The following is a 26,121-nucleotide window of genomic DNA, read 5'->3' as shown; positions in this document are numbered from 1 at the left end:
ACTGTGGCTCTCTGATGCTATCAAGCTATCATTTTTGTTTGAGCTGCCTGACCAGCAGCAAACTCAACCAATGGCGTTAGTTTGAGACCAGACTTTCTGTTTGTCCAACCAGTGGCAGATGATGGGAGGGTGCAGGAAACGTTTCTCAGAAAAACAATAAAATAATTTGTTTTTTTTTAAATACAAATTGACAGTGGTGCAGAATGTTTTGCTGATTGTGCCAGTGTAAATACAAGTAAGCTTATTTCAGCCGGAGGAAACCATCAAGTTGACTAGAGAACGTGCAGTATGCTTCTTTTGGTCTAATGGCACCTTTAATGTTTGTTTTTACACACACGCATGCACTTATCTGGAGAAATGTGGCATTCCCTGGTTTGACTCCTTATGGAAGAATGTTTTTCTCCTAATGCATTACATCATTAATGTGCTATGTCCACAATTTGGGAAAGCCAGGAAGAGAGGGAATGTTTTCGCAGCGACACTGTTCTAATGACTCTAATATACTCAAAGTGAACTTTGAGTATATTGAGTTTATTAAATATAAGCTGTTTGTTTAAAAGTAGGTCATCCAAAAATGAACATGTCATTATTAGAAATGTCATTATTTTCCACTCATGTTTTAAATCTATACGTTGCTCTTGTTTTACTTACTGTGTAACACAAGAGGAGAATTACACTTTGTAACGAGCAACAGTTCAGAGTAACCACTAACTCCGAAAGGACCAAAAAAAAGAAAAAAACCTGACACCAGCACACATTAGTCTGATATTTATTTATGACTTCAATGTCAGTCTGTTCTTCACAAAAACGTCAAGGTTTTAAAAGACAGAGAATGTACTGCAAAGTCACATGGCAGATTTTATGGCCTTTTTTCATGTTTGTGATGAATTTTTCCTTTTAAAGTTAGAAGTAAAACAAGTGTGATCTTTTAGCACAAGACAGCTTGATATTACATCATGCCACATCTGTGAATGTAGGTCACGCTGTCCTGACATCTCTATAACACATAAACGTGATTATCTTAACATTTGAGATTGAGTTACGAGGCCTATCTAAAGAGCACTCTCAGGGTCTGTGGCAGTGTTTTAAATTAATGACTGGAACCTGCTGGGGCTTTCATGTTCACTAACATCTTGTCAGTCATTGATCCAGTCACCTGCAATATAGATTGAACATATGTGCTTTTGACTGCAACTGTTCAGTTTTGTTTGTTTTTTTTCTTCCCAGCCGGTAAACAATGCTGACTTTATCATTCCAGTGGAAATTGATGGAACAGTACATCAGGTGAGCATAACCTGTTCTCATAGAAGGGTGTTCATTAATAATTAAGGAGCTGAAAGTCAGGCTGGAAAAACAACTGGGAAAAACAAGATCAAGATTATAACTGCTGTTAAAATGAAAGATACCCATTTTGATGCCAATATCCTAGAAATATGACATCTTGAAGAAACTTTTCTTGAAAGTAAAAGTGTGTGTGTGTGTGTGTGTATATATATATATATATATATATATATATATATATAATTTTTTTTTTTTTATGATTTGGCCTTATATTCTTACTGTACTGAAGCCAAAAAAAATACAATATTATTAGGAAAATAAAACATTTTCTACCAACTTGTAGAGGTAATGTTACTATTTATTTATTTATCTATCTCAATTGGTAGAGCACTGCGCTATCGACGCAGGGTTGAGGGTTCGATTCCCCGGGAATACATGATAGGTAAAAATTTTTTTAGCCTGAAGTAAGTCGTAAGTCGCTTTTGATAAAAAAATTTTTTTTTTTTTTTTTTTTATTTCCCAGACTCCAGGTTGAAAGTCCTGAATTACAGTGTTCAATCAAAATAATGTATTTACATGTTTTGGCAATGGATGAGAATTGCAGCCAATCATAGCCCATTATACACATGAATGCAGTGGTGACTCATAAGGTTTTTAAAGTCTGTAGGCCTGTCATTACTCATCCTAATTGGATGAACGTTTTAAGTATCACTTCTGTTCTCAGTGTGTGAGGCTGTGATCATCTGCAGTCACAGCTTTGTTGATTATAATGTGAGGGTTTGTCATGTTTTTACTTGCTTCCTACATACATAAAAAATGGGGTGCAGTTGTCCAACACAGAATAAGCATTTATTTTAATGTCATTTGTTCATTAGAACAGAACAATTGTGATATATATAATATATATAAAATAAAAAAAATAAAAAATCAGCATTCAAGCTTCTTTACTAATGCAGTCCAGGTTAACCTGTGACCTCTATTTGTCTGTCTACTGTTGCGCAGTGTTGAACAACACAAACTTTATCTCTTGTTTACGTATTGCCATTTAAGTTGTGTGTGCTACCTGACAGTATCGTTGCCATCTCCACTGATGGGTCAGAGCAGCAGGTGGCTATTTCTAGGTCCTGACGAAATGGAGAAACCCTGACCGGCTTCTGAGAAGTCACTGGCCATCAATCTCTCCTCAGAGTGTGTCTGTTGTTCTCTCAGGCTATGAGAGTATGGTGCTTTGGCCCTTTAAAGGCCAACAGTCCCAGTTACACCATGAGACTGAAGACCGATAAGGCTTTGGCCTGTTTCAAGTAATCCAGGATAGGCTTGTAATGTCAGGAAAGCCTATTCGGGATGACTTGGTTCAGGAATGAGACCACCAGCTTCATAAACGAGCTTGGCTGACCTAGTTGCTCTAGCAAAACAACCCGTTTTATTGCTTCTCTTAAAACAGGGTTTAACGTTGTACGATCATATAAAACTCATCGTTATATGAAGCTTCATATCAAAATGCATGCTAATATAAATCTTATTTATTTAGTAATATATCATCATGAATGTGACCTGTTTTAGCACCAGTTTTTCTCATATGCTGGGTTTCCCGCTACAGATAGTAACTGAATTGAATCCATTGCAGTAATGACTCATATTTGAACAGTTTTTCCTCTGTCTGTCTTCTGAATGTAGGTGTATGTGTTGAAGAGACCTCATGTTGACGAGTTTCTCAAACGGATGGGTGAACTGTTCGAGTGCGTGTTGTTCACTGCAAGCTTAGCCAAGGTAAGAAATGCAAAAGGATTTTCCACTATGCGAGGTATTAAGCAATATGTTTATTAATAAATAGGATTTAACATTACTTACTGTACGCTATGTATGAGATTTAAAGATGGTTAAAGGGTTCCCACAGCTGTGGAAAACAAATGATTTTAAAATGGATTTATATATATATATATATATATATATATATATATATATATATATATATATATATATATATATATATATATATATATATATATATATATATTAGGGCCGGGACTCGATTAAAAAAATTAATCTAATTAATTAGAGGCTTCGTAATTAATTAATCGAAATTAATCGCATTTTAATCGCATATAAATATTTGACCTGAGAACAGTGAGAAGTAATTTTTTTCACATGGATTTATAGTATACCATTAAATAATGACTGAATGCATAAGCTTAAGCAACAAAATATTGTTTATTTTTGTTCAACCAAGTCTAGCAGACCAGTGCAATTTTTGCCATGAAGTGTAGCAATAGCATATTTAGAAACAATTTAGAAATATTACATTACAGAAAATCAGGAAGCTTATAGGTGCTGGAACCTTCTGTAAAGTGTTTTTTTTTTTTTTTTAAGTAAAACACAATACTGTCAATGACATTCAGAACATTGGAAACACTGACTATTAGAACACATCTCTCTGTTGCTTCATATGCCATAACATACTAAGTCCAACTCTCAATAACCTTGGCCAAAACAATAAAGAGTTCAACATAAACTGTTGCACCAACAAAATAATACATAGTTCAACATAAAGTGTAAAGTCCACACTAGCTGCTATATGTTTTGCGTTGAGGTGATACTTGAGGCTCAATGTGCTGCTGCAGTGATATGCGAACGCTAGTTGGTGCTCCAGTATAATCGGTCCGCCGAAACTCATCCAGTGAGAAACGTTCCGCGGTGAAAAAATAAGTTATAAAAAATGCGGGAATTTTTTTTTCTGTAATTAATTAATCTTAGTTAACGCGTTATTTTTTGTGTAATTAATTAATCTCAATTAACGCGTTAAAGTCCCGGCCCTAATATATATATAAAAAATAGTGTCTTTTTTTTATTATTTTTTATATCTTTGCCATGTTTAACTCATTGTGTATGAAATGCATCTGAAAGCACATAACTGGCTTTACTGACGAGATGTGCATGGCAATCAAATATATATATTTATAGAGTCTTTAATTGAGGATTATTTAAAGAAATGTTTTCTTTATCCACTAATCAAAAACAACTTAAGACTTGTGTAATTTCATGGGTGTGGGAGTGCTATATTTTAGAAAGCTATTCACAGGTTTTGTACTTGATACTGGCACTTTTTTTTGCCTCTCTGTCTAACCGTGCCTGTCACATTCTGTTTTTCTAGTATGCTGATCCCGTCTCGGATCTGCTGGACAAGTGGGGAGCTTTCCGAAGCCGTCTTTTCCGGGAATCTTGTGTGTTCCACCGTGGAAATTATGTCAAGGACCTAAGCCGTCTAGGCAGGGATCTTAACAAAGTCATCATTGTGGACAACTCGCCAGCCTCCTACATCTTCCACCCAGACAATGCTGTACGTTACTGCCATTCTTTGTTCTTTTGCACATGTTTTCCTGTGGCTCAGTGGTAGAGCATTGTGTTAGCAGTGAAAAAGGTTGTGGGTTCAATTCCCAAGGAAACACACAGACTGCTTGTTGCTTTGTCTCAGTATTCATATTAGTTTTAACAGACACTCTCCTCTGTTATGTTTAGGTACCTGTAGCCTCCTGGTTTGATGACATGTCTGACACAGAGCTGCTGGATCTCATCCCTTTCTTTGAGAGACTGAGTAAAGTGGATAATGTCTACACTGTGCTGAAGCAGCAGAGGACTACTAGCTAGCACAACACTAAGGGCAGCTGTCAGTATGGGGCCAGGGAGGCTGCTGGGCTTGGAGCACCACACTGCTTCCCCCTAACAGGACCAGCCACTAGCTCAGTCCTCATCACCTACCCAGAATTCCATTCATATGATGTTTGATAGAGAAAAAGAAGTCGAATGACAGAACTGTGAAGGACTATTGCATGCATTCAATAAGAAGCTGATTGTTTTAACACTCGGTTGCCTGAATCTCAGGAAAACAGGCCAAGACCATATTTCACCCTGAAGTCAAATAATATAAATTATTTTTTAAAGGAAATGAAAGAATTGCTTTTTTTTTTTTTTTTTTTTGCCTTTGTGACATTATTTTGACAATTAAGCACATTCCCTCCAATTTTTTTCATAATGCAAAAATTCTAACATACTGTAATGTGTAAAAATATATATTATTTAAATTGTATTTATATATTATGGTTGCATTTGTTGTACTGCCTTTTAATTTATGCTTGTTTATAAGAAACGCACTGTATTACAGTAATCTAATTGTGAACAATAAATAATATAAAAAAAAGCTAAAGCAAAATGTCCAGATGTATTATGGTAATAATGAGGGACAAATTGTTTAATTGTCATCAAATTAATTTCACAAAGCCAAAACAAAACAACAACTTTGTTTTCTATATGCAAATATAATTTTATATGTATTTTACTTTTGATTTTAGGGAGCAATGTGGCCTGGGCATGTTTTCGTGTGATTCACCCAAAAAACGTGTTATTCCCTCTTTGCAACGCTTTCATTTTCATGGTTGAGGGAAGCCCTGTTAAAATGAAACAAGTTGATTGTCCTTTGGTTGGTGATTTGAGAAGATCAGTTTTTTAAGAAAATGACTTCCTCTTCTTGGGTTTCTATCTTGAGTTAAACTTCCCTCATTCCCTGTGTTTATTGAGTTTACTTCAAGATCTTAATTCTAGTGAGGACAAAACCATGAATGCCAATCACATGGAATAATATGCTTCTTTTTTTTATCTAACCAACTTTATTTGACTCTAAAACAAGCTTTCATTATCCCTTTTTTTTCTTTCAAAAATCATGTTTTTTTCCCCCTTCTCCTCCAGTTTCTCAATAACATTTGAAAAAAAGACTAATGATGCAATCAGCCCGCACTTGTAGGAAAGGGAAACTGGCCCAGCACTTCTTGTGTCACACGGCCCGTTTTCATTCAGAAGGTTAAGATAATGCACCTTTTGAATCATATACGGTATGCTTTATTTAGTGTAATGCCGGGTCATTCACCTTGGCCTTAAAATTACTGTAGCAAAAATTCCTCAGACAATATCAAACTGGTCTTATTTACAAATCAGTTTGTCTAATACTGTATAGTTTTAAATTCATAACCATATGCAATTTGTGTTTTATATTAATCAAAGCAAGTAAAGAATACTGGAATCAAACCTTGATTTGTCAGTGGAAACAGATGTTCGACTTGTAATGCCTTAACTCTCCATTAGATCACTAGGCTTTCGGATGGTTCATTGAGAAAGTGATTTGGGCATTGGCATAAGCATGCCAGACTGTGGACTGGAGAGCCCTGTTAATGTGCAGTTGACATGCCTTCTTGTTAGTTGACATTTAATATGGACGGTTTTCCTAATGGGGATTGTATACTTGCTCAGAACTGTCTGAGTTGATTGTTTTGCAAGTGCCAATATCGACAATAATGGTGATGTTCATGTCTTCAATTCATGTGTCTGGGAGAGAGTGGAAAGGTGATGTTATGGCTTTTTAATACTGTTTTTTTTTTTTTGTGTCCATTTTTCAGTGTTTGACTTTTTAAATAGATTTGGTGATGGCGAAACATTTGCCATCTTTCTATATTTGTGATATTAATGAAAACAGTGCTGTGCCATGGAGAATATTTTTTTCTGTTATTCATAAAAGTGTAAAGAGCAGCTTGAGTGATATTTTATTCTTAAAAAGCACAATTGATTTTTTCTATTTTGTACTTGAATCAAACCCTGTATTATATTCTAGTAGTATTTCCAGTAGTATTGGATGTGCAGTTACATGGTTTGTATATACGTTATTTGTGTATACATTTCAAAATGATCAATGTCAGTCATTCAAAGTGTGTTACAAGTGTCATGAAAAAAAGAAATTATGAAACTTCAATGAACTTAAGCCTAAATTTAATAGGTACATGAGCACATAAGTCTTTCAGCATTGTTAACTGATGTTGCGGTTGAAAACATGTTATTGAATTGCATGTCTGACTTGGTACATTCTCTGAGGTCTGACTGTTCATCAATCTCAGTAGGACTCCTCGCACTAGTCTGCTTACGCAACAGGACCAACCTAGGCCCATGTTTTTCTGAGGTTATGCAATAGTCCTGGTAGTGCTTGTATGCCGCCTTTTCAATATTCTCAAAGAGGCCACAAATGCACTTCTCTTAATGTGTAATTGTTAATTTAAGAAATGTGCAATGTATCTTTTTGCTCCTGAACAAAAACTGTGATAGTGGTAAGGCTTCAGAGCTTGTAGTTTTGTCAATTGTTTCACTTTTATTACTGCCATAAGCAATTAATCAGTGTTCTCATAGTCGATTTTAATGTGCTCTACAGCAAGCCTTTTTGTAGGCACTCTAGGCATTATTAAGATAAATGAAGACTAGAATTTAGAACTTGCTGTCTGAAAAACATTTGTTGTTGGTTCATTTGAAGGCTAATGGCTCCCTCTAGAGTTACATATAGAAATATTTTTTCAACTGTTACAAGATGAAATGTGCTATAAAATATAATCTAAGCAAATGTTACATTTAAACAAGACAAAATATTTAATTTCAAGTCAGTTTTAAAATATCACTTAATTAAGAGCCATCAAAACTAAGTATTTTTGGATACAGTGATTCACTCCTTTAAAGGTACATATTAATACAAAAGTGTATATATTACCTTAAGGTACCTCTGAAATGGAAGTTTTGTCTTTTTTTCCTGAAACAGGACAGCCTGGACAGCGCTTTACTTCATGCAAAGATGACCACAGGTCCGATGACGTGCCAGTGGTGGTAAATCACAACTTATAACATGTTTTCATAAAAAATATTAATTGCTAATTAACTTTAGTAATTATAAGGTGGCGTGAACACAGATTTTGGATAAAATATTTGTCATTGTTTGCAGCAAGTAACATCCAAACGGTGAAACCACATAATAAATAACCGATCTATAAACATTTCTAAATTCATGCATGTAAATCCCACAATTTTATTTATTTATTGTTAAGTTAATCTATTTTACATAGTCTATCGTTAATTCTACAGTAGCCTATTGAATAAAGCAATCATTTAAATTAGTTAAGTTGTTTATTTGCTTCACTTAGGCACTATATTTCTATTGTTAAATAGATCTATCTTATCTCTTATTAAAATAATGCTTGTGTATGACTGTACATCTTAACAGTAATATATCGCTAACACTTTAAAATAAGGTTCATTAGTTAACTACATTAACTAATAATGATCTGCACTTATACAGCAATTGATCATCTTTGTTCATGTTAATTTCCACATTTAATAATCATGGTAAGATTAGGTTCCTTTTAATCAAAAGAAAGAAAGAAAGAAAAAAGAATTGGAAAAGATTCGAAAACAACAGTGAGAACCAGGAATTGGAATATCTAATCATTTCTGTAATACTTTTTAATTTTAATTTTGCAACTGATAAAGCATTAAAATTAGTATTCATTTTACATATTAAAACTGGTGTATGAAATGGCAAATGAAAATTATGTAATTTCATTTTCATTTTGCACCAAACGTTGCACAAATGTATTGGAAAATGTAAATGTAAATACAGAAATGCATTGTCATTTTACCAATTGCATTGTCATTTTGCATATTAGATCCCAAATTGAATATTGCTACCCATATGCTTCCATATTATCATACTTGTGTTTCTTCTGTTAAACACTAGAGAGTGCACTGGTACATTTTGCGTGAATGATAGAAATCAAGTCAGAGAGACAGATTTGGAGACAGAATGTAACTTTCATTTCTGGATTGCAGTGCTGAACTCGAAGAGGGGCATTTTCTAAGTACTGTATTGACTTCACAAAAAAAAGAAAAAGAAAAATATTACGACATTTTATTGAAAGATATTGATAAACAAGAGGAAACTGAGGCACTTTATTTGGATACTTAAGTAAAAAGGCATGAACTGTAACACCTTTTCTTACAACAGAAGCAAACAATTAAAACTCTCAAAACCATTTACATTTATATGTAAATGTTTCCCTTCCTTTGTAAAAGTCCATTTCTGTCCCAAACGCTCTTTTGATCATCTTTGGCCCTGCACAATTGTATTACATGCCTTAACCTCACTTTAATCTGCATCCCACAAAATAATAATAATAATTAAAAATAAACTACACAAAGAATATCTATACAAGGATATACAGTATACACAAATTTCAAAAATTAAATACCAAATTACTGTGCAAGAAACTTAAGTCATAAGGATATCTGGCCTGGTGTTATTCATTTTGTGTATTTTTTTTATAAAGCAAAATGTATTTGATTATAAATTTAGAAAAACTGAACTATTATTATCTTATGGATGGTAAACCATGTAAAGTGGGATATAATGTGTAAAACATGACACTAAAGATTTTACATTTCGATTTCAAATAAATTAATGATAGCGCTCTCACTTTCAGACACATCAAAAGAGTTAATAGTTTCATCATTTCATTTGGTGTTATTGTATTTAAATAGTGGCGTAGGTGATTATTATGCACTGTAAGTGCTTATGTGTTGTTTCTCACTGGTTACCTGCAGAAAAAAGAAAAGGAGAAATATTACTAAGTCAGCAGTCCCTTCATAAACCCTTACCCTCAGCTGTAAATCACAAGGCCCATGCTATTAGTGTGTATCAGGTTCTTATTAAAACAAGCCCAGAGTCAATGTCTAACAATAGGCACCAGAAATGTCTCATATCAGAGTAAAGTATAATGATATACAGTATATACAAAATTTGACCACAAACTTTTACAATATATAAACATGCATTCCTTCTATAACAGTATATAGGCATACCTTTGACCTGCAGATGTGCAGTGCTTTTAGCTCTCCCAGTAATAAAGCACACAGTGCCGCCCATGTCTTCAGATGTTTGTTTGAGAATGAGCTTATGAACGGTTCCCATTTTCTCTACCACAACTTTAGGACCAGGATGCAGTGTCTCCCCATTCAGCGTCCAGGTAGGTGCCTTGGCCACTGGCGCAGAAACTTCACATTCAAAGCATGCGTCTGCAGGAGCTATTACATCCACATCCTGCAGCTCTCGCACCATCAGGACCGATTGAGCTATTTCATCAGAGGACAAGTGCAATACATGTTGTCACATTTAACTGCCAGTTATGTAAATGCAATACGTTCTCATTATATATATACTAAGTAAAATTTGCCATACTGTTTTATAATTTATTTAAAAAACAAACAAACAATGAAGTAGGATTTAAAAGAAAACACTTAATTTTTGAAAAACTTGTGCAAAAGAATGAGTAACTAGCTTGCAAGTAGCCATTTTATTGACATGACACAGGAAAACCTTAAAACTGTAAAATTGATAATATTTAGTTCCTGTGGCTCAGTGGTAGAGCATTGTGTTAGCAGCGCAAAAGGTTGTGGGTTCAATTCCCAGGAATCACACAGACTGGTAGAAATAATTATATAGCCTGAATGCATGGTAAGTCACTTTGGATAAAAGCATCTGCTAAATGCGTAAATGTCAAGTGCACCAGTAATCAGAACCTACTGTAAATGTAAAATAAAAACATCGCCTTCTGGCGGTCAATCGTAGTAACCACCAATAAATTTTGGCCCCTTAAGGCTGGTTCACACGGCAGGATAATTAGGCCGATTTTAGCCCCGATTCACCCCTTCCGACAATCTTAGGATGCTCCGATTATCGTAAAATAATCTGATCAAATATTCCTGCCGTGTGTGGTGTGTTAAGACTGCTCTCCTCTGCTCGGAAGAATGTCGGGACCGCTCCGATCTCAAATCGGGGATATCCAACATGTTGGATTTATTTGGCCCGATTTCGTCTCGTGTGTGGTGTCCCCCGAGGACAAACAATCACGCAGCCTGTGGACTGTGGCGTGTAGCCAATCAGAAAGTGAGGTTACGAGGCAGTGATAGTACCGGGAAACAAAATCAAAACAGCCGGCGTATATAATATAACAAATACAAATAAAGTCGATGAGCATAACTACATCCACAACTGCAGTCCACCAGAGTACATGGAAACGAATATATGAACGTTTATTTCAACGGTTATTAATCTGTGTAGTACGTAACAACATTTCTATGAGAGAAAACAACAACTTATCTCCATATTATGATATAGCAAGTATAGTCCATGCTCGCGTTGTCTCCACCTCTTTGACCATCGCCTTTTCTTGTTTTTCTTATGTTTTTTTTTTCGTTAAAAAACAAAGCACAAACTATGGCCACTGCATCCTCTTCGTCCGCCATGATTGTTTACTCTGAAGTCACGTTTGATCTCGAGGGATTTTGCGAGATTTCCCGTCTGACCTGGGAATGCTCGGGAGTCAAATCGGTTCGTGTGTGATGTGTTGATATTGCCGTGTGGCTGCACACCACACACGGAACGACCAAAACTGTTAAACCCGTGATTTTTTATCGCTGTGTGTGGGGTCTCTCATATTTGGAAAATCGGCCGACAATTTTAAAATCGTCCCGTGTGAACCAGGCCTTACATTTGAGTGCCAGCTGGCTGAGGGTAAATTGGATGCACAAAGCAGTTAATTCATTCATCCAAAATACTTATTTCCTAAGTAGTTTTGCCATAAAACGGTGGTGTCATTCAATTGGCTTAGAAAAAGCAGCCAAAAATGAGAGATAAGGTGTGGTGTGAGAGGCATTCATGCCAAGAAACATGTTTGGTTTTCCCACCTAAAAGAAAATGTATTAATTGAAGCTGCTCTGCATATTTCGCACCTGATTCAGATCAACATTGTTAGGAGGGAGATCCATGAACTGAACTAAATTATTAATTATAACTTATAATGCTATAACTGTTTTGAAAGGACTGAATTTGCCTTACCTTCAACGGTTAGTTTTGCTGAAGATGTGTAGTTTCCAACTTGAACACTGTAGGTGCCCTCATCTTCCAGCAACACCTGCTGAATCACAAGTTTTCGATAACATCCTTCACTGCAGATCTCAAAGTGTTCTGAGGGCAGGATGACATTTGGGCCCTTATACCAGCGAATGCTACAACGGGGGTTTGTCAAAGTGCAGTCCAGTATGACACGGGTGTTTTCCAGAGCAGTTATCTCCTGAAGTGGTTTCACAATGTTTGCTGGTAGTGCTGTAGAGATGGAAAGTTGTAGTTTTAATTGATGTCCTTCTTGACAATTAAATAATTTGTACAGAATGGTAAGAAGAACCAAAAATACAGAGGCTTGGAAAAGTTTTTTTATTACTATTTTTGACCATAGGTCATTGCTGCTTTCTCATTTGTCAGAACAGAGTAAATACCCATCTGGTTGACCACATTCTAGTTTTAAACCAGTTTAAAAAATGTCATGGCATCTGCAACTTGTAATCAATTTTTTGATTTGTAGTGAATGCTTGACTTAAACTAAATACAGACCCTCCACTTCGAGGTAAGCTGTTGTCTCAAGATTCTTGGCAACGAACTTCATTTGTCCAGAATCGTCTTCTTTGACATTGCATATGAGGAGGAAGTGCTTTGTCCCTAAGTAGGAAAACATGATACAGAAAATTCACGATCAGATACTGATTGAAATATTCTCTGATCAGTTTTTGGAAGAGGGCAAAGTTAAGCAACAGGTGCTAGAATAACCTTCCTGACGGATCTTAATGGTGCTGGTTGGTTTTATCTTCTCGCCATTCTTAAACCACTCTCCGGGCACATCATCCAGGGAAACTTCACACACGAACACTGCATTCTGACCTTCTTGAATATCCAGATCCTCTAAGCTTTGTAGTATCTCAAGCTCCCTCTCTGTTGAAATGTTAATACACACAAAAAGGCACTGTTTAATTTTAGAACATGTATTCATTTAAAACAAAGCAAGGGGTAAATGCTTCCCATTTAGTTAAATTCACCTCTGTACCAGTAGGTGGCAATGTAGTACTTAGATTGATTTAGCCTACTTCAGCAGCAGGATAACGATTTAAACTAATCAGTACCTCCAGGAATATATATAATCTGCAGAAAAATCTGGTGATAATCTAACAGACTTTCTCAAGTTACCATAGATATCCACTGTACAGGATGTTGTGGCATCTCCAGCATCACACACATATAAACCAGAGTCTCCCAGTTCACACTTCAGTATCTGTAGAAAACACTTTCTTCCCATCGAATAAATACGATGATTTTTTCCTGGTTTAAGATGAACATCATTCTGAAAGTAGAAGACATTTGTATCTGTAGATTGTTTTTTTTCTTCACATTATTATTAGCACCAGTTTAGGACTTTTATATGAGCGGTTTTTAATGTACTGCAACAAGAGGGTTTTCTGAGGATGTCATGTAATTTTACCTTTGTCCACTTTATGTCCACGTTGTGCCGTGAGAGCTCACATTCAAGGGTTATACCAGATCCCTCTGGTTGCCTGATATCCTCAAGCTTTTTCAGAATTGATACAGGAATTTCTGAGGAAGCAAAGGAGTCTTGTCAGCCTATGTGAAAACACTGTTGGTGGACTTGATTTAACATATTGATCAGCTTATTGATCACAATTGAAAGGCTGTGATCTTCAAAGCAAGTCACTATTTATTCAGATAAGTTTTTAACAATTTACCCCTGATTGCCTCTGTTTGACTTTTGAGATCCCTTGAGTCAACTGTGAATATATCTATCTGTCTAGTACAACAGGAGCTTATCATTTAACCATACCTCAGCTTTTGTGCTTAGAGTGCTTTGAGAAGAGTACTTTGTTGTTGTGGCATTTACCTGTTATTGTCATCCTTAGTGACAGCTCCGTGACTCCAAAGGATAAGCTCTATTGAGTGACTTGGCATAGAAGATATTACCTTACACTGGCACTTTATACTTGTGACTGTTAGTCTGATCATGTGATCCATATCTTTTTATGTGTGCAACCTGACACATGGTAAGAGCAGTAGCAAAGCTGTCTGTCCATGCCATTGTAGTGTCATCAGCATCTGAAATTGAACCAGTTTGTAGACTTACATCATTGCCCTGGACCCTCTTACGTCCTGTGACTTGTTTATCATGGCCAGATTCCACCCCTTATATGTTAATTGTTGCCAAAGCAATTAAGAAACAAGATACAGATTATTGCAAGCCTGAATAGCTTGGAGCTATAAGTAAATATGAGTATATGCACGACATTCATAGTTTATTTAGGGATTTCGGACTTTGTATGCATTTTGTTTTATACAGTGTTGAAGAGAAGGTGTGTGGTTAAAGGGATGTGGGTGGATGAAATCAGTGGCTAAATCTTACAGAATGGTTAAATCACTTACAGGTGATTTGTGGGAACTCTGCACCACTAGGTTTTCTAAACTAACAGTAAATAACCCTTCAAAATAAGAGTAGTGCTGCCCCAAACTCATTTTCATTGGATGAGCCAGTAAAAGCACCAGTTTGCTGTCTGGGATTTGCCACACTGCACCGTGTCTATTGTAGACAGAATCACACATCAGTGCAGACAAAGTGTAGACACACAGGGAAGGCAATGACTGTTTTTCCACAACTTGGAATCTAATCCTACTCCTCAGTAATCCTTCTCATCTTTGCCTTGTATTACATGCTGGAATTGGTGGGCGGGGCCAAAGAAGCAATAATGTAGAAGTAGGCTGTGATCTTCAGCAATCTTTCAACGCACTGTTCCAATGTCATACTGAGATAAAATCCGAAACGAGTTGTTTTAGCAGCTTGGTTTTGAGTTCTGAAACTTACAGGATGGTTTCATAGTACAATGAACTCTTATATGTCAAAAGATCAAGGACAATATGATTTCTCAATTAATGACCCCTTTAAGACTTGTTTTCAGAAAATGTCTAAAACAAGTGTATTTTGTCTTACTGCACTGGCACTCTTATACTGTGTTGCTTTTTTTGTACATTTTTCTTTTCTTTTTTCTTTCTTTTTAACTGGATTACAAGTTTAATTAATAGTGAAAGCTAAATTTGCTGTCAAGTCTTTGAAATAGGTGGCCAGTTGATTGCCTTTAGTATAAACTGATAATAAATAGAAGTTTCTTCATTCAGGGTAATGTTTTTGTCATCTGGTGTAATGCAAATTCTCTGTTACACCAGTGTCATCCATTACACTGTATGACAGTATCACTGAATAAATAACGATTTTAGCGTCTTATCTATCTTACAGATACAGATTTACTATATCCCTTAAAATAAAAAATGATGTGAATTTTTTGGTGATAATTATCTATATTCACTGATATGAAAAAAATGAACGGTGATACTTTTTTTGCCATTTATCGCCCAGCCCTACTTGTTGGTTAAGCTTGCTTTTCACTGCCATTACGATATATGGATGAGGACATTTTAAAACATTTCTTGTTTTGTAAATCCCAAAAAGAAAAGGTAATTATGTAAATAATGACATAATTTTCCTTTTGGTGTGAACTAACCGTTTAAGTTTAATTTATAAAAATAATTTTGGTTTGCACTTTACCTTTAACGTCCAATCTTGCTAATGATCTGATGGTGTCAACAGAGAATATGTAGGATCCAGTGTCATCCAAGGTCAGGTTAGAGATGGTTAGGCTGTGTACTCGTCCTTTCGCAGTCATACGCAAACGGTTGTTGTTTTTGAGAATGTGCCCATCCTTCTGCCATACACCCTCCACATTGCTATGTGACAGCTCCACCTCAAACGAAGCCGTCTCTCTTTCATAAGTCTGGATCTGAGTTAGACCTTTCCAAATCTTGATTTTTCGTGCTGTGGGAGAAAGCACCGGTTGTTAAAGGCAAAAAAAAAGGTATAGTTCAATGGTGATGCAATTAGAAATATGTGATTTATTTTTTTTTGAAAAGAAAAAGAGATTAAGGTGAAAGCTAAAGGTAATAAAGAGAAAAAATAGAACAACAGTTGTTGAATTAGTTGGCTTTGTTTTGCCTGCTTGGTGTTAGCAGCAATACACTAAATCCTGCTTTCGATCAGGGCAGGGATGGACTAGGACTAAAAAACGGGCCTGGACTTTGACTAGGCCCGGCCCAAAACAATCGGCGCACTTAAACTCGACAACAACAAAAAATAATGCCTAGCATGAGTGTCACGAGACTTTAATTGTGGCTCATGATAGTATACCATCCAAATTATAGCAATAGCACTGATGTTGACTAGATGTTGAGCTGGAGTCGGCGTCTTTCTCTGCTCTTGGTCTAAGCTCAACCTGACGGCTCAATAAAACGGTGATGACTGCATGCTTGGCGGGTGGTGGGCCGGCCCACCGGCTGTCCTGGAGTACTGGCCGTTCTGTGATTCTCCAGATAACACAGATGGCCAGTCCGCCCCGGGATCAGGGCTATGCCAACATTTTTTTTTAATTTTCCAAAACAGCATTCCACGTGGAAAAGAGGGGTTTATTTTAGAGAGTTGGTAACACCACCCTAGATTTTGAAGGCCAGTGCACCAATTTAGATGCAATGAAAACAGATCAAGATTCATAGTTGGTGCCAGGAACTGCCAAAGTTCCAGACTTTCTCTCATCACTTGCTCATTTGTACAACACAGCTTCATCGTCTTGACCTATCCATATGACTAGTAAATAATTGCTTGTTTTCCAAATTGTAAGCTAATTTTAACTTGAAAAGCTATGTTAAGAGATTGGTAAGTTTGAAATTAGACTGGAAATGGAAATCAGTTGTGAGTAGATAGCCTCATGAAACTTTTATCCTCCTCTCATAATATGTTTCACAGGCAACTAAGAGGAATTAACCTTTACTTAGACAGGACCTTCTACCAGCTCTTGATCCAGTTCTCATTTGGCATGCTTAATTAAATTATCATAACTCTTCTGATCTAATGTCAATACAGAAAGCTCTTCCCCAGGACTCAGTAAGTAGTTTGCCAGACACCTGTTTACTGCTGTCACACCATGGAACACGTGTCACTAAAGTAGATGCCTCTTACTCAGATTACTCTTGGTCACTTGATTCAGTTTGTTTAAGACAACAACATCGCAACGGGCAGTTATGAGGGACTATCACCGTAAAGACATGCTAATAACAGCACACAGTGAGGAAGAAAGCAGCTTGTGCAGACTCACGTTCCACAGCGAGCTTGGCTTGTGTACGGTCATGGAGCGTTTCACAGCTGTAGGTGCCCTGGTCTGAAAGTGTCAGTTTATGGATTGTGAGAGAACGTGTTTTGCCATTCTGCTTCAGGATGAATTTGGACCCTGGATGTATTACCACTCCTTGTCTCATCCACTGTACCTCTGCAGTTTCATGGCTGACCTCCACCTCAAGTGTTGCTTCACCAAACTCCTCTGCAACTACCGGGCACAAGCTCTTTGTGAAAAGCACCTGTGCCTCTGAATACAGATAAGGTTAAATGTTGAGATCTTTCCCCATTTATTTGAACACTTTGGAAAACTCTTTTTATTTGAAAGCCAATGAGCAAAGCCAATGAGAATGACATTATTTAATGTGCTTGAAGTACAGCTTCTCATTCTAACACTTGTCTCTGTCAGTTAAGATTGGAAATCTAACTGGAGAAGCTGTTAAGCACAAGCCATCATAAGCACCTTTTCAACAATTCGGGCATGTCTGAAAGGGTCATTATTAAACACAAACATGCTGACATGGTATTAAAGACCTGTACAGGCTTTTAAAAATATAACACACTCCACACTCCAAATAATATTTTGTTGAAAGTGAATTTGTTACTTCATAGGTTGAAACTAAGAATAAATGTTCATAAGTCACGTTTGAGCAGTGAAATAAAAATGGATGGTATTCTACCTTGGACCTGAAGGGTAGCTCTGGAAATCACACCTTCAGCCTCGGCTGTCAACTTGCAGCTATCTGAGACTTGGCAGTTGGTGATATGCAGCACATGGCATAATCCATTACTTGAGATGCTGAACTTCTCATTTGATGAAATTGGCTGGGCATTCCTAAACCAGGCTAGCTTTGCATCCTCTGGAGATACCATACACTTAAATGTTGCATCTTCTCCTTCCATGACAGTTATGTTGTGTAGCTCTGCGATAAACTCCACAATGCGAGGAACTTGGGATAAGAAGAGAAGGAAATTGGCATTAATTAACATGTGATTCGTTCCTGATTTCAGGTTAAGCTTTATGCATTTAACACAAGTCCTTTGGTAGAAATGAACTTACTATTGACCACCACAGTAGCTGATGTCCTTTCATCTTTGGATTCACAAGCATACTCTCCTGCATCATCTTCTGTTACATCATGTATTGTCAGGCTTCTCACTCGACCCCCAGCTCTGATTGTAAAGTGTCTGTTTGGGGTAATCTCTTGGCTGCCTTTGAGCCACTGAACATCTCCTTTGGACTTGTACAGTTCACATTTTAAAACCACATCACTACCTTTGAGTCCCACTACATTTTCTAGTGCTTTGGAGAATTTTACCTTCATTGCTGATTTGGAAACAGTAGAAATAACATTTTACTAGAGACATTTTTTTTTTATAGACAATCAACTTTTGTTGTAAAACTTCACAAACCATTCCCTGGTCGTACCTTTAACATGGACAATGAAATGCATCTCGTCAGATCCCACATGACATGTATACTCTCCAGTATCACATCTCTTAAGTGGGTTAATAGTGAGGTAGTGGGTGTTACCATCACTTGTTGTGTGGAAACGATCACTTCTGATTGGATCATGGCCTCTCTGCCATTTCACTGGGGCACTGACCCTATTAACAGTGGCACGCAGTGTCACACTGTCTTCTTCATAGGCTGAAATATTTGTTCTTTCATCTTTTTTAATGAATTTAAATGGTGGTTCTATAAAAAAACATGTTATTAAGTGATTTTTATACATAATGTTTAACCTGATACATATTAAATTGTTTTCTTTGCTATTTACCTTGAACTGTTAGCCTAGTTATCATTTTGTCATCAATGGCATCACAGAGATACTCTCCAGAGTCGGATGTCTGAAGTCCTGATAGCACAAGCTTCCTCGTTGTTTCTCTGCTTTCAATATGTGTGCGTACATCCTCTTGTAGCAAACATCCATTGCAGTACCACTGGACTATAGCATTTTCTCGAGATACCTCACATTCCAGGATAAGATCATCTCCTGTCATTAAAATGTGGTGTTCTGGCTTCTCTGAATTCCCAATAATGGACACTGGAGCGTCTGAGCAAAAAGAATAGGTTATTTTGAAAAATACACTGTCAGAAAAAAATTTGCAAAACTATTTTGCGGGACAACAGCTTGTCACTAAGGTAGTACCCTCAAAGCTACAGCTATGTACCTTATCTACACCTAATGGTACCTTAAAGGGATCATATGACGTTGCTAAAAAGAACATTATTTGGTGTATTTGGTGTAATTCAATGTGTTTATGCAGTTTATGGTTCAAAAACAATGCACATTATTGTTGCTCCTCTAGGCCCCGCCTTTTTGAAACGCATCAATCTTTATAAAGCTCATCGTTCTGAAAAGCGAGGTGTGCTCTGATTGAGTTGTGACTGCCTGAATACCAAGCGTGTAAGGGAAATGTTTTGCCCCTTAACATACTGTGATGCCGTCTCCCGGCGTGATGAGACAAAAACAATAAAAACCCATTATAAACTAGGCATTTGAGTGAGTGGCAGCTGGCAGGCTTGAGTAAGGAATGGGTGGTGGATTTGACGAAGGAGTGGCTAGCGGGCTTGTGGCAACCACATGTGACAACCCGGGGCTGGACTCCGTGTCGTCTATGGTGAAAGCCAATCCGGAGATCTACAGCGCGAAGTTGATGTATTTCCACAGTGACCAACACAAATCAGCTCTAGGCATGATGTAGAGGATATCGTCCTCTTTTGGAAGGCCAAACAAAGTAGTTTCGCTTTCACAATGAAACGCACAGCGTCTCCACAACATGGTGGCGTCGACAACAACAATACTACAGTGAGAATAAGTTACACCTTTTTTGAGGGTACTTCCCCAATGACAAGCTAAAGATACAAGTTTTGTGTATTTTATCTGAGCATGTACATGCATGTTTTTCATTGTGTACATTGCCTTTTAACAAGTAGTACCTTCTACAGTAACACTGAAGACAACTTTATCATCTTGTGCATCACAGATGTACTCCCCTGAGTCCTTCAATTCAGCACTGGGGACAATCAGAGATCTGAATGTCCCTTCCTCTTCACAGATGAAATGCTCATTTCCATCAATTTTCTCATTGTCTTTAAGCCAACTGACCACTCCATTTGCTCTTGAGATCTCACATTTTAACACAATAGCATCAGATGCTACAAATCTGCACTTTGTTTCTAGTTCAGCTTTTCGCAGAATTTTTAGTGGTGTATCTGGAAGGAAGAGGATATAACTTTAGTTAGTTGCAGGAATCAAATTAATTAATCTACTTCTTGCGTAAATGTACCTTTGATTTTCACTAGGAAATCCATCACATCATCTCTAGCATCACAGACATATTGCCCTGTGTCTTCAAAAGCTGCAGAGTGAATGGTTAAATGTCGACTTGTGCCATCCTCTGTGATAGTTATGTTGCTGTTCTCCTCTATCTCGTCTCCATCCTTCTTCCAGGTGACTTCAGCATTTGGTCGAGACACTTCACACTCCAGAACCACAGTGTCTCCCACAAGTTTCTCTACTCCATGGGCCATTTTCCTTGGCCGAATAAATCTAACTGGTGGCTCTGGATAAGGAAATAAAACCATTATGGACATTTAGAACTGAAGGTTTTATTTTTTATTTATTATTTTATTATTATTATGAATTATTAAATAGAGGGTCTTTTACACACCTGCAATGTTTACAAAGAAGGTCACTGAGTCATCAGCTGTGTCACAGACATATTCTGCAGAGTCTTTGATGGTAGGTTTTGGGATAATAAGTCTCCTATAGACACCATCAACCTCCAGAATTAGGCTGTCACTCTCCTCTACTTCAAGTCCATCTCGATACCAACGTACAGTGGCGTTTGGTCTAGAGATTTCACAGCTCAGGACCATCCTTTCAGAAGTCTGCTGGCAAAGTTCCATTTGGGACTGGCTTGGAGAAACTATGCGCACTGGGGGTTCTGTAGGGAAAAGTCAACATGACATCAAAATGGGCCTTATTTACTTTCTTAATGCAGGTTCCTAATCTCTCATTTCATGCAATTCATTGATGCATGGTATTCTAAGAAAATAAAAAAAATGTTTTTGTTATCTAGTAACCATTTGATTAACTTGATCTGATTACTGCAACAGCTTTTCTACTGGCTGACATCACAAATCTCTAACTGGTAATACATATTAAACCTAAATTTGATACCTTTTATGTTTAGATTGAAGAATATTGAATCATCAGCTGCATCACAGACATATTCTCCAGAGTCCTCAACACCACTGCGTAGAATTTTTAGCCGTCTATATGGACCCTCTGTCTTTAGCTTTATGTTTTCACTCTCCTGTAGTTTCTGTCCATCCTTGAACCATGTCACCTTTCCATTTGGCCGTGAAAGTTCACAGCTAAGAACAATTTCTTCAGGAACATAACGGTCAAGGTGGACATCTTCCTTGGGATATACAATCATCACTGGGGGTTCTGTAAAGCAAAAGAGAATTGCTACACAGCCTTGTAAATATAATTTGATCAGATTTGACTTGTTTGTATGAATGTAAACATATTTACTCACCTCTTACATAAACTTGAAATGTTAATGCACTATTTCCAGCCCGACAGGTATATGTCCCAGAATCTGAGAGTTGAGCTGAAGGGATGATCAGTCTTCGTATAGTGTTTTCTGCTTCTATGAGGATGTTGTCACAAGGCTTTAATTCTACTCCGTCCTTGTACCATTGTGCAATAGCATCTGACCTGGACACTTGACAGCAAAGGAGTAGATTGTCTTGTTCCAAAATATTTTTGTGCAGATCATCTTCTGGTATGTAGCCAAATGTTACAGGAGGTGCTGCAATAAAAAAGAAATGGACATTAGTTTTATGTTGCACTGCTTTTACTTTTTGCCGCATAAGTATTACATAAAGCATGCAATTCAAGCACTGATGATGATTGCATGGGCAGCCCTGTAGAACTTTCTCCACTTTAAAAGCCAAAGGAATTACAAAGAAAAAGAGAATACAGTTAATGAAAGCTTTGCAAGAATGAAGTGCTGTTAAGCATAGATAATAAAGATTACATGCTTGACCAGCGTAAATGTTTTTTTTTTTTTTTTAAATACAGAGAAACAAGATACCAGTTAAATAGCATCTAAGGATAGTAATAGTTGGTGGAAATATTGCGAACAAACTTGTGAAGCTTCAGATATATTCCTGCATTAGGGAAATGGTTAAAGAGCCCATAAAGCAGCAAGAATGGATCTGTCGAAAGGTAGAGAAGAATGCTTTCCCCAACTGAAAATGATTTGATGATACATTGTATTTGTTAGTTATATAACAGAATACTTTGGATATTGTATGTCACCTTTAACATCCACAAAAAATTCGCTGATATCATCATCAGTATTACAACTGTAAAACCCAGAGTGGGATACATTTGCTGATTGAATAACCAGTGTCCTCCTGGTGTGGTGTGATTGGATGTAAACCCCAAATTGAGGTAGGAGCTGTAATCCATCCTTGTACCATTGGACCAGGGCTGTAGGATCAGATATCTCACACTGGAGAATGACTGGCCAGCCTGCTTCAACGGACTTATTCTTCTCAATCTCAGGAACAGATGAGAACTTCGCTGGTGGAGCTAAGAGGATTGTTGTTCAGTCAAATTAATTGAATTACGAAAAAAAAAGAAGAATAAAAAAAAAACCTTTCTAAGATATGAAAACTAAGGAAATGAAATGATGAGAAAGATTAAAACTAATGGCTAACAAATGAGACACTTTGCAGATTCCTAATGTATATCATGAGTTCTTATCTCATGTTATGTGCTACTGTAGAAGAAGCATATTCTTCTAAGCATATAAGTTAATGAGCATGACTAAATTTAGGGTGACCATAAATGCCCTTTTTCCTGGACACATCGTGGCCAGAATTTCTATATTGCCTAAAATATCCAGGTTTCGGCTTCATTTGCACTGTGCAGACCAATCAGTGTTATGGCATCAAAATACCTTGTGAGCTATAGAGAACTTGTGCTTTTAAATTGCTAATATGTAGATCCCACCTTCTCCGTGCCATGATTGGTCGATTATGTACAATGCCTGCATGTTATTGGTCAAACTACTTTTCGATCATTACCATCAGAGAGTATGAAAACATGAAAACAAAGCCAAAACCTGGATATATTGGGCAATAAAGAAATACTGTCCAGGACATTTCCAGGAAAAAGAGGACATATGGTAACCCTACTAAATTATGTGACTATCTATGCAATATATTAATACTGCAATAAGTGATTCGAAGATGTTCAAAAATCTTTTGAATCCTTTTTTACAGTTTGTTTGTGTCAGCCAAAGTGGTGAGGAGTTCATTTTAGTGTTTAATAAATGGGGCTTTGATTATTTGGTTATGAATGTTTACTTTGTTAAATTCTGATAGGGGCAAACAGCAGTGGATGAAGCATTATTTGAAACATTGTTAGTGGTTTTGAGAAAGTATGTAGACTCAAAATCACCTGCAACATCCACCTTGAATGCTATGCAATCATCCACAGCCTCACAGCTGTACACGCCTGAGTGTTTGAGCTCAGCTGATTGGATGATCATTTTCCTCATAGTGCCCTCTGATTGGATGTCAAATCCACTGTCTTGTTGGAGTTCAACTCCATCTTTGAGCCAGGAAACTTGGGCAGTACGGTCTGAGATTTCACACTGAAGTATAATGGGACAGCCTGCTTCGATAAACTTGTTCCTCGCAATTTCTGGGAGTGCTGAGAACCTAACAAGGTGTGCTATGAAAATTTGAACAATTAAAAGAAAAAGTACATTATCAATAAATTAATTTGTTTAAAAAAGTACAAATCTTTTAAAAGACAAGTAGACAGTCTAAACCTACTGTACAAATTTGTTCAGGGTTTGCTATCAAGTTATCAAGAAGTAAGATAAGCAGCGTTTAAATGGATGGCAAAGTATGTTTTCAACAGGGAGTGATTAGAAGTGGAAGAACTATCTAAAGTGCCATAAAACAGTGCACAGCAGATTATCATTTTAATAGAATTGTGAAAGTCACCTTGAACATCCACCTTGAATGATATGGTATCACCTGGATCATGACAGGTGTTGTTTCCAGTATCAGACATTTCTGCTGATTGGACAGTTAGTTTCTTCATATTTCCATCTTTTTGGAAATTGAGCCCAGGTTTTGGGGCCAGATCTATATCATCTTTGCACCAGAGCATCTCAGTGGCAGAGTCTGTTATATCACATTTCAGAACATTTGGTGAGTGTACTTCAGTGGACTTGTTCTTCTCCACTTCTGAAATTGGAATGAACTTCAGTGATGGAGCTACAAAATTGTGAATGGCATAGAGTAGGGCTGGGCGTTATGACATTATATATTGTCGCGATGGTACAGTATAAAGTGTCTATTTTATAGATACTTTACTAAAGTATATTATGCACGGTATGTAAATATATCTGGGTAAAACAGTATTACTAAAAGTTGTTGACTCTTTATAGTGATAAAGGAACATGCATGAATGAGAAAATAAAGAGTGGCAAGTCCACTCAATTATGTTTGCGCTGACTGACACACCTGTGAAGTACGCGCACAGAAAGCCATCTCTCAGAAAGCATGTGCCATGCAATGTGCATGACATTAAGTAAAGTTATTAAGTGCAATAAGCTGTGAAACAGAACTCATTGCATTGGTCACGCACTGACTGACACACCTCTGAAGCATGTGCACAGAAAACCGCCTCTCAGACGGCATGCTAACACAAATCCAGCTCTCTTTTGCGTCTTATTGCACTTGAATCAAATGCACACACAATTATGTCAAAATGTCCATTGTGTGGACTGGAGTATTCATGTAAACACAGTTGTTCCTTTTGTCTTAAGTGAGAGGAAACTGGATGTGTCATTATTTTGGTGCCATATTCGGTCTTAAAGTGACAGCAGCCTAATATAAATACATTCATGTCTGAAAAAAAATCTTACTGATATTGCTGTAATAACGTTTTTAGCTTTAATAAGAATACATTTATATTTAATTCACAGAGTGAAGACTATGCATTTTTTTATTTTATACACTTGATTATACAGTTTCTGTAGTATTTATTACATGACATTACAAGAAGTCCTATTCAACGTACCTCCTATTGTACCTAAAAAACTGAATTTGTTATATTATATTTTTCCTGTTGTTTGTAATTAGCTTCTTTCTTCTTATTTTTAATAAGATAAAATTATAAAATAACAAAAATAACTATATAGAGACATATTGTTATCGGGAAATTTTGTATTGTGAAATAAGATTTTGGTCATATCGCCCACCCCTAGCATAGAGGAAGAGTTGGATGATTTAGTGGAAAATAACTGGCTAGTAAGTGGTGGTGTTTTTTTGTTTCCTATTCATGAATACATGTGCTTGAGTGACAATCAGTAAATACTACTTTTGAGGGATGGAGGCCAAATTATTTGCCTTCTACTTCTGAATAACCACAATACATAGTTTTTTAGGAGATTGCTTGACTTGCTCAGTTTACACACATCTCATGTGGTGTCTTCGTGAAAGAAAACATCAAATCACCTTTGATTTCCACATGGAATGAGATGGTGTCATTGTTTGTCTGGCAGCTGTATGTTCCGCTGTGACATAATTCAGCACTTTGCACAGAGAGTGTTCTCATTGCTTCCTCATACATAGTAACAATGCCATCTTGAAGAAGCACCGCATTCCCATCTTTGTACCACCAGACTTGTGCATCAGGGTCTGAGATTTCGCATTGCAGTTTAAAGGGTCTTCCTGACTCAATGCATATGGTCCGTTGAGCCTCAGGGACACTGGAGAACGTCACTGGCGGAGCTACAGACAATTTTGTACAGACACATTTACTTTTATATA

The 26,121-nt window shown here is 36.9% G+C and overlaps 2 protein-coding genes across 23 annotated transcripts in view; one reads left to right on the top strand and one right to left on the bottom strand.

Moving 5' to 3' along the window:
- LOC113053699 (carboxy-terminal domain RNA polymerase II polypeptide A small phosphatase 1-like) overlaps nt 1–6,855 on the top strand; it is a 28,453-nt gene extending 21,598 nt beyond the window's left edge. For all 3 annotated transcript variants that reach the window (XM_026218958.1, XM_026218957.1, XM_026218959.1), the window contains 4 exons: nt 1,228–1,284; nt 2,959–3,051; nt 4,433–4,618; nt 4,798–6,855. In XM_026218958.1, the coding sequence (XP_026074743.1) occupies nt 1,228–1,284; nt 2,959–3,051; nt 4,433–4,618; nt 4,798–4,926 (465 nt within the window). In that variant the 3' untranslated portion in view covers nt 4,927–6,855. The remainder of the gene's footprint in view (nt 1–1,227; nt 1,285–2,958; nt 3,052–4,432; nt 4,619–4,797) is intronic.
- A 2,213-nt stretch (nt 6,856–9,068) lies between these two features.
- The window catches only part of obsl1b (obscurin like cytoskeletal adaptor 1b), a 32,720-nt gene continuing 15,667 nt past the window's right edge, over nt 9,069–26,121 (bottom strand). For 11 of the 20 annotated variants that reach the window (XM_026218925.1, XM_026218927.1, XM_026218928.1 and 8 more), the window contains 21 exons: nt 25,807–26,082; nt 24,286–24,531; nt 23,732–24,007; nt 21,795–22,070; nt 21,431–21,703; nt 20,919–21,194; nt 20,535–20,810; nt 20,185–20,460; nt 19,022–19,297; nt 18,670–18,939; nt 18,301–18,567; nt 17,921–18,190; nt 17,224–17,490; nt 15,627–15,893; nt 13,503–13,615; nt 13,211–13,364; nt 12,797–12,958; nt 12,584–12,688; nt 12,032–12,298; nt 9,997–10,266; nt 9,069–9,732 (listed from right to left, as the gene is read on the bottom strand). In XM_026218925.1, coding sequence (XP_026074710.1) covers nt 9,722–9,732; nt 9,997–10,266; nt 12,032–12,298; nt 12,584–12,688; nt 12,797–12,958; nt 13,211–13,364; nt 13,503–13,615; nt 15,627–15,893; nt 17,224–17,490; nt 17,921–18,190; nt 18,301–18,567; nt 18,670–18,939; nt 19,022–19,297; nt 20,185–20,460; nt 20,535–20,810; nt 20,919–21,194; nt 21,431–21,703; nt 21,795–22,070; nt 23,732–24,007; nt 24,286–24,531; nt 25,807–26,082 — 4,874 coding nt within the window. In that variant the 3' untranslated portion in view covers nt 9,069–9,721. The remainder of the gene's footprint in view (nt 9,733–9,996; nt 10,267–12,031; nt 12,299–12,583; nt 12,689–12,796; nt 12,959–13,210; nt 13,365–13,502; nt 13,616–15,626; nt 15,894–17,223; nt 17,491–17,920; nt 18,191–18,300; nt 18,568–18,669; nt 18,940–19,021; nt 19,298–20,184; nt 20,461–20,534; nt 20,811–20,918; nt 21,195–21,430; nt 21,704–21,794; nt 22,071–23,731; nt 24,008–24,285; nt 24,532–25,806; nt 26,083–26,121) is intronic. The other 9 variants (XM_026218938.1, XM_026218940.1, XM_026218941.1 and 6 more) reach the window with 4 other exon arrangements.

The sequence above is a fragment of the Carassius auratus genome, chromosome 34 (assembly GCF_003368295.1).
Source record: "Carassius auratus strain Wakin chromosome 34, ASM336829v1, whole genome shotgun sequence".
Classification (NCBI taxonomy): domain Eukaryota; kingdom Metazoa; phylum Chordata; class Actinopteri; order Cypriniformes; family Cyprinidae; genus Carassius; species Carassius auratus.
This window is presented reverse-complemented; position numbering and strand designations above follow the sequence as displayed.